At 42.8% G+C, this 8,732-nt stretch overlaps 1 protein-coding gene across 1 annotated transcript; it reads right to left on the bottom strand.

The window, feature by feature from the left end:
• Nucleotides 1-1,771: 1,771 nt before the first annotated feature.
• Nucleotides 1,772-8,410, bottom strand: LOC146181559 (uncharacterized). The gene is made up of 3 exons (XM_084577899.1): nucleotides 8,292-8,410; nucleotides 6,725-7,002; nucleotides 1,772-2,030 (listed from the first exon to the last, which is right to left on the bottom strand). The coding sequence occupies exons 1-3, from the start codon at nucleotides 8,360-8,362 to the stop codon at nucleotides 1,990-1,992; spliced, it is 390 nt and encodes a 129-aa protein (XP_084434025.1). The 5' UTR covers nucleotides 8,363-8,410; the 3' UTR covers nucleotides 1,772-1,989.
• Nucleotides 8,411-8,732: the final 322 nt, after the last annotated feature.

Genomic DNA, 8,732 nt, shown 5'->3' with positions numbered 1-8,732 from the left:
ACCGCACTTCTGGTATTTAAGCTAATTTCCACGCCAATGAAATCAGTGCGATATTAAAGAGCAAAGGTGCTAGCACTAACGCTTGTGGCACACCTCTGTTCGAGGTGCAATTGCCAATTTGTTTTCCGTTTATCTGGATAGGAAACGTCCTGTCCTTAAGCACAATATGTACTGCTTTTATAACCTGCTAGGGAATGCCCATACATTCCATGTTGCTGAGAAGCTGGGAATGTAACACATTGTCGTATGCCTTCGCCACGTCGGTAGCCAGTACAGTGTACTGACGGTGGGTATAATTGGCGACATGTGAATGACTTCTTCAGCCAGCATAGCCAATCCATTCTCTGTACCAAGGTTTGTTCGGAACCGAATTTACCGAGTACTGTCTCTTTGATTACTTTCCAACCACCATGACAGGCGGGTGGCTATCATATTTTCATAAAGCTTGCAAATTGTGAGTGTTAGCGAGATACGCTGCAAAGGTTCTAGGCTTGTGGGAGGCTTCCCAGCCTTTGGTTCTGGGACCACCACCAGTGTGTCCAGCCGAGTAGAACAACTGCTTCTTGCCATACGTCATTTATCACATACAACAAGCTGTCAACAGCTGCTCCTTCTAAATTTTTGAATAATTCATAAGGAACATAGTCATGTCCAAGCGCAGTTTTACCATTCGATTCTTCCATAGCAGCCATTAAATCCAATTTGGTAAATGGTAACGTTATTCCTATTTTATCAACCGCATCCACTGTCGATGAATGCGCCGGATACTGTGCATGGTTCGGGAAGAAAGGACAGCAGTCTGATCTGCAAACTCCTCTGGTTTGAGCTGTAACGCGAGTCTAATACATTCCGCGTGATCTTTGACCGGCCGCCTCATTTCCATGCCACGGAAAGTCCTCCAAAGGGCCTTATTTTTCGTTCCTTGAGCCCGAATGACTACACCAGTCGTCCAGTCACCTATGAGGCAACTATTTTTCATATCGGCGTGCTGTGCCGTCACTCTGTTTACGTCAATAATTCTTTGCACGCCTTCAGGATGCCGACCAGCCTGTATCTCGGCTCGTTTTCGGCGTGCCCAAAAATTTAGTAGGTGAAGGTCGGGAGTTGGCTGATCTTTGTTCAGTGCAGTTATATTTGTGCGATCCTTGAGTACCGTTTGAAGGGTGATAACAAGAGCATTCGGGCTAACTGATTGAATTCGGGTATCCTGCCATATTGTATCCCAATGTGTTAGAAAACCTTTCAAACTTTCTTCATAAGCCCCAAATTAAGACCAATACTAATGGGTGCATGGTCACTACCCCATGCATCTAAAGTCTCCCTGACGTAGAGGAAGCGGAGTCTATAGCAAGAATGTCTTTTCTCCTAATGAATACATTCGGTATCTGGTCCAACAAGGACTGCCAGTAGAGGAATCGGCGGCTGAGATTATTGCGATGTATTTTGAAGAGCGGCAAGTATACGTATTGTCCTACGCTTAGAATATTTCAAAGGAATCGATGCACAGAGCATTTAACCTCTTCTTTAGCTTAGTGAAAGTGGTTTCTAAGGCACATATATAACGTTTCTGCAAGTTTCACGGACAGAACAGAGCAAAACTGGACCTCACACATGCCGGAGGCGACACATGCGCTGCTGCTTAGACAGAGCTGGCGTCGTACAAGGTAGCCAAATAGTTAGCACAGGCAGGCCCCAACACTGTGCCAAAGAGTTTGTAGAACCTTCCATCACCTCTTATGAAGGAAACATCTGAATGATTTTCATACCAGCTTTATTTCCATCCCAACAATTTATTTGGTGTGTATTCATGTAGCAGCTCTGGCTTTGAGCGAGCCATATTAGAAGAGTGAGAGGAAAGACTGGAGCTATGTTCTGTTCTTGGTTATAAATCCCTTCGGATGCACTGCATCTTCGATATTCTGTTGTCTTTTTATTGGGTTGAAAATAAATAGCATACACAGTAAGTTGGGAGTGTGTCCGCACCTACAGCTAGGACCATACCGATTTCCTGCCTTTTGTCCTTGAAAACACTGGAAAAAAGAAAAACATGTAAAGCTTTTCAACTGCTTGCAGAGAGGATTGAAACGGATAAAACATATTACGTTTTGCAATCGAGACTTGAAACGAAATGCACCGGTGCTGGTTTAAAAATACTCTTCTGGGATATATTTCGGCACTGCTATAATATCTGTTGGAACTGATAAGCAGGTATTTTATTTCAAATACTCAGGTCACATAATATGGCCGGCTTTCTCACACTATTTTCGAATTCCGCATGTTGTGTTCAGCACGGATCTTCTGCAGTCATTCAAGAAACGGCTGTTTTCACTCATGCTTTCTAAGGGCCTGATGCACCCGTCTTACTCAAGAGCTGCGTGTACCAAGGAGGCGAATGAGTTCACGTATTAAAAATGGGAGGAAGTTTAGTGATTTGAGGAAAAAGCGGCAATAAAGCTAATATGAAGGAAACGAATAAGCAAACCCAATGGATCGTGAGGTGTCATATAGTTTACGAGGCAGCCTTTACAAGGAAGGAGCAACCAAAAATCGCCTCCTACATCCGAGGCTTACCATGAAGAGAGGCTAGTGCTGGGACAAGTGAGGAAATTGGCTGTCGGAAACAACAGGTAGAAATACTTCTCCTTTTATTGACTATGAAGAATGCAGTCAGATGTCAACATCATCATCATCATCATCATCATCATCAGCCTGATTATACCCACTGCAGGGCGAAGGCCTCTCCCATATTTCTACACTTAACCCGGTTCTGTGCTAGCTGCATCCACTTGACCCCTGCGAACTTCTTAATCTCATCCGCCCACCTAACTTTCTGCCTCCCCCTGCTACGCTTTCCTTCCCTTGGAATCCAGTTTGTTACCCTCAGCGACCATCGGTTATCCTCTCTTCGCACTACATGTCCTGCCCATGTCCATTTCTTCTTCTTAATTTCCACTAGAATGTCATTAACTTGAGTTATTTCTCTGACCCACTCTGCACGCTTTCTATCTCTTAATGTTACCCCTACCATTTTTCGTTCCATAGCCCTCTGGGTTGTCCTCAACTTAAGTAGAACTCTCTTGGTTAGCCTCCACGTTTCAGCCCCATAGGTGAGTACAGGCAAGATGCAACTGTTGTACACTTTCCTCTTGAGCGATACCGGTAAGCTGCTAGTCATAATCTGCGAGTACTTGCCAAATGCGCTCCATCCCAATCTTATTCTTCTTGATATTTCCTTTTCATGGTCTGGATCTGCGGTTACTACCTGTCCTAAGTAGACATATTCGCCTACTATTTCCAGTATTTCGCTACCTAATGTAAACTGCTGTTCCTTCCCGAGGCTGTTGAACATTACCTTAGTCTTCTGCATATTGATTTTCAAGCCTACCATTCTACTTTTTATGTCTAGGTCATCAATCATTATTTGCAGTTCATCCCCCGAGTTGCTTAGCAAGGCAATGTCATCAGCAAATCGCAGATTACTGAGGTATTCTCCGTCTACCCTTATCCCTAACTGCTCCCATTCCAAGTCTCTAAATACTTCCTCTAAACAAGCTGTGAATAGTACTGGGGAGATTGTGTCTCCTTGCCTAACACCTTTCTTTATGGGAATTTTATTGCTTTCTTTATGTAGAACTATGGTTGCTGTGCAGCCATAGTTTTGAACCCCGTGAAACACGGTAACTCGAACCACCTTTGCAGGCTGAATGTTCGAAACTATTTTGCCCCAGAAGGAGCGCAGCGGGGTTTGCGGAGCCTCTTCCAAGCGCACATCCCTGTGAGAGCCGGGCGCCAGGCCGGGGGACGCTTGTACCCATTTTTACCGGTGGGTGTCCGGCGGCGGGTTTCGAACGAACCACCTCCCGCAGCCGAGACAGTGTCAAAAAATTCATTGTCATAGTTAATAAAAAATGATGCACAGGTCTCTACAGATTTTGAGAATGCTTCGCATTCGGTGCTCTGTGAGCACTTCGTCCACAAGCGCTTACCCCACCCCCACTTGTACACTATAAAACAAAACTGAGAATGCTGGAACTCAAAAAGAACCTTGCTTATTTGTTGAGATGGGCTATGTTTGACAGTAAATGTCGTGTAATATATACGAAATTTACATTTAACTTGTCTTCCCGTGAAGAAAAATACGGTTACTCGACGTAGAAACACTTTTCCTAGCTAGTCAATAATCTAAGCCTCACAAAATGTTTTCTGCTGCCGGGGTCCTTTTGTAGTTTTTGCAATTCATTCTGTAATTTTTACGCCTATGAACTAGCTAGGTACGCATGTGGTCATTTGCTCTCCTGGATTGTTTTATTAATCCTTAAACGTATAGTAGAAAATCCCAGTTGAGTAGACTACATGAGACCGACTGGCTGCCCCAAAGTATCCTCGACTGTCTCCGCGGCATCCGAATTGCGCTGACAAAATGCAACGCGAAACCAAAAGGAGCTCAGTCATACGTGCCTTCCCGTTCATTAGTAAGAACGATACTAAAAATATGCCAGACAGGTTTTCCTAAATGCCATCTATGATTGGTTCCAGTTCATTTTCTCAGTCAATGTATCAAAGATGTATCATCTAATTTGAACCAGTTATTCTATTATATCAGTATTTGTGTATATGACGCTTATTGGGTAGACACTATTGATTCTTAGCACTATAAAAAACTAACTTCCTGACGTACACGGCTGTTTAATTTGGGCGAAGTGCTCGATGATGGCATGCGGAAGAAAAACAAAGATGTCTTAAGCAGCCTGTTACTAATTGATAAAATAGCTATGTTTCCTGTGTTCATAGCTGCGTTCAATTTCATTGACTTATTTTAACGCACATATGAAGTGTCCTAACCTATTCTAGACATTTAAATCTATGTTTATTGTAAGCGCTGCAATATTTATATTTTCGGGGCAACGTAGTTTAGCCCGAACTCTGCTTCAAGCAGCAATGCTTATGAGTGGGAATCGAATACAACACCGTCTCTCACTTCTTGGTGCACAAAGAGTTTAGTACAGTCGTGTTCTGTGCATCATCCTGAAAATTTTTGCAGGTAAATTCTGTTTCGACGGCACGTTAGCATGGGTAAATAAGTGTATTGCCGCATAGTTTTGTATTTCACTATTGTGTATTGAACGCGATAATAGGCATAATAAACAAGTTTTAAAATAAAATTGCAAACAATTAGTTTTCCGAGAGTCCCAATATCATCACTGTGAATTTCATCCTGAATGACCACCGAAGAAGGTTTATAGTTTAACTCAGTGTTAAAATATGTGTTACTTTGACTCCATGCATTTGGTAGAATTATTATAACAAACGTTTATTCTGAAAACCTATTCGCAAGCAAGATTACTGTTTACTTTAAATAGTATTTATTAGGATGCTTGAGTATATTCTGGAATCGATCCTTACACCACACACGTCCTTACCTTTGGAGCTCACAATAAGAATGTGACTTTTAAAAAGAATGAATACTGATTCATTATTCATTTGTAAAGTGTAATATATTTCACTAGTTCCAACGAGCAAGAAAAAGCCCCCCCCCCCCCCCCCCTCAGAACTATTTCGCTAATAAATAACGCACCGTAAGTTCTAAAAAACGCTGCTCATTGGCTTGTGCTTTGTGCATTTCTTCCTTAAAAATGGGTGTTTTTGCGTTTGGCCGTCGCACGGCATCGCCTACGCGCGGCAGCTTTCGCAAGCGTATTAGTGCGAGACACGGACATTTAGGGCCCTATCAGCGTGGTACGAACGCGAAACGCCGGCAAGTCTTCTCCGGCTGGCAAAGTACAGGCGCATCCCCTTCGCCTTCTGTCGGCGTCTGCGTGCGGGTATGTGCAATTGCTGGTGACAGACAAGCGCTTAATGAAGAGTCGTCGCCACCGGCTGTGGGAGGACGTATGTTAGTGGTTGCGAGTGAATCGGCGCAACGTGTTAAAATCTGACGCTGAGTCAACAGTAGAGCTCTTCTGAAACTCTTTTCCTATCGTTCTACACTAGCGAGAGCAGAAAAGCGGTTGTCGCTCCCGCCGAAGAGTCGCCATCGAGACGCCGACTATGTGAACATGTCTCATTTATTTCTTGAGTGTCTCTCTAGCAGTTTTCCCAAGATACAACATTAAACACTTCTCATTCGCCTGCACCTTATGATGTTTCCGCCATAAGCGAAGCTATCAGGCCAACGCTATGTTTGTGCTCGCAAGCCTCCTGTAACGTGTGCTATTGACAAAACGTGTTCCTTTCACGCGAAGCAAATGTTTCAGAACTGAAATATAGCCTTTGTGCCATATGGGTAGAGATCAGAGAGAAGAGCGTACTAACGCTATAGAAGCTATAGGCATTTATTCAAGGGCACCAGCTACACCACTACTAATATTCGGTAAAGAGGACGCTCGAAATATCTGCTCTTACATGTGATTGTTTAAAGAGGCGACGTTCAGGATGAATTTCTCCTATTTAAACCTTGCGTTTAATGAAGAACTGAAATACTCTCAAAGCGCACCCTTGAAAACGCAACTACTTTTTGCCGGTCAAGACGGGATGGCGTTTTGCTTCTGCACAAAAACATGCTTTAATTTGTCGTTACAAAATTGTTAAGCCTTTGCTGCTCTTATGCGCAATACGTGTCGAGGAATTCAACTCGCACTTATATTCTTCTGACGCGGCGAAAATGTTTCAAGCATGCTACAACAGACGCACAATATCTACATGAGTAGAAAATCTCTTTACTTACACGAACCAGTCGGACGATCGATTGCGTTGGCCTTTGTAGGTTGGCTTGGGCTGATTGCATTGGTGTCTAGAGGCTTACGAGGGTGTATTGCGTTGCCATTATGAGGTTTGCTGGTGCGAAGTGGCTTGACTTTTAAAGGTGGGCTTGGGTGAATTGGATTCTTACTTAGAGATGGGCTGGGGCTGATTGGGTTGACATTTTCAGGTTTGCTTGGATATATTGCGTTCACTTTTGGGGGTTGGCTAGGGTGCACTTGTTTCCCTTTTACAGGATGACAGCTGTAATATAAATGATTGCATTTACAATATCATCCACAAATATTTTAGGATAATGAGCAATGCTTATTGATCTTCATTATTTATAGTTTCCTGTTTATGACTGAAAATACCATTTTTAACTATATATTACATTTAAATGGGCTTGACCCCGGCCGCTTAGAAGCAGAGCCATAATGTATAGGTGAATGTTGTGGCACGTGAATGTGGCGCTTCGCCTGGAATTCTTCAATGACCGGTGTTAGGATGGGACGACTTCCCTGCACTGAAGCGTAAGCAAGACCTTGCCGTTCCTCCGCCCCGTCCCCTAGCCCCGACCACAAGACAAGACGGAGGAGAGAACAATATTCTTTCAGTCACTTGCGTCTTAATTTGTGCCTACACAACTGAATCAAAATCATCAGTACGTATAAAATAATAAGTTGCCACATTTGGCTAAAACCCCTGACATTGCAAGAAGGCTCTAACTATTCAAGACTAAAGAACGGGCCTAAAAAGCATGCGGATAGAGTGTCTAAGTCGCTAGCTAGCTATATTTTCCCAATTCAGTCACTGCCCCATCATCGCCGGCTCAGATATTGCGGGGCTGGAATGCTGAAACCTAGTACATGGGAATAAATCCCGTGCGCGGATTTCCCTTTTCACGAAGGCCAAAAGCAAAGTGCCCATCTACGACTCATTCTCCATGATGTTAAAAAACCCGAGGTGGTTGAAACTTGTGATGCCGGCATAACAATGCCCCTCAAAAACAGCCGTTTTCGAACGCTATAGCTAAGAAATAAAACCGCACAACTTTATGTAAATTAGAAGGTAGCACGCAAATAAATCCTTTTTGTCCCAAAAAATTACTGGCGCACCTTCACTGCTTAGTCGGTCATGCGCTTGGCTGGGACCGAAGGGCGATTGATACTAAAGCTGACTAAAATTTGTGGATGTTCTTCGAGTCGTGCGAAACTTTTCTTCGAATCTGATGATCTATTTTTTTAATATATTTTTTCCATACATACACGCATCAAGTCGATTTTGTCATGCATGTCCCAGTTACCTGTAATTTTAGCACAGCACCATATTGACGCAGGTGCAGTTGCAGAACGTTGGCGAGAAAGACTTTCTAAGCTTAATTTCGGCGCGACATTTTTTGCTTATTTAAAGCCCTAAGCTGCAGTCTTAAAATAGCAGCATCCAATATAAAACCAATATTTATACTCCAGCACCATTACAAGATCCACCTCATTCGGACTGAAGCAAGAATTTGTTAAACAGAAATTAAAACCACTAGAAATAATGCTTACTTTACGGTTGGAAGTGAAGCCCAAGTGGCAGACAGCAAAACCAGCGCGCATAGAAGTTTACGCCTTTCCATTTCGTCCTGACGCAGACAGAGCTAGCATAGAGCTGAGTAGCTAGGTTAGTTCGTTTATATTTCAACGCGTAAAGCACTGTTCTTGTTTCGAAAAAATTAAATGCACTGCCAAAAAATTATTGCCTAACTCCTGTATGATAGCGCAAGTATGTGTTAAAGTTCCAATAAGTATGAGATGTTTCTTCGCTACCTAGTCAGCTACCAGTTATTATCATTCAATCAAAAGAAAAGAAGCCCAGAAATTGCAGAAAGTACTGATTTTGAATAAGAACAGCTCACAATATAATTTTTGCTTGCTTCTAAGAAAGAATCAGTTTTCATATTATTTTTTCAAAATGATTTGTATAAAACGTCATCATTGTATTTGAAT

This window comes from Amblyomma maculatum, chromosome 8, assembly GCF_055883805.1.
Source record: "Amblyomma maculatum isolate TAMU_Amacu chromosome 8, ASM5588380v1, whole genome shotgun sequence".
Classification (NCBI taxonomy): domain Eukaryota; kingdom Metazoa; phylum Arthropoda; class Arachnida; order Ixodida; family Ixodidae; genus Amblyomma; species Amblyomma maculatum.
Note: the sequence above shows the minus strand (reverse complement) of the source record. Positions and strands in the feature narration are given on the sequence as shown.

What these genes read in the sequence shown, in the direction of transcription:
- LOC146181559 (XM_084577899.1), bottom strand. Translation starts at nt 8,362, where the DNA reads ATGGAAAGGCGTAAACTTCTATGCGCGCTGGTTTTGCTGTCTGCCACT. An exon ending in GCTTCACTTCCAACCGTAAA is followed by an intron (nt 7,003 to 8,291) that starts GTAAGCATTATT and finishes TTTATATTACAG; the next exon opens with CTGTCATCCTGTAAAAGGGA. An exon ending in CGATCGTCCGACTGGTTCGT is followed by an intron (nt 2,031 to 6,724) that starts GTAAGTAAAGAG and finishes TCTTTTTTCCAG; the next exon opens with TGTTTTCAAGGACAAAAGGC.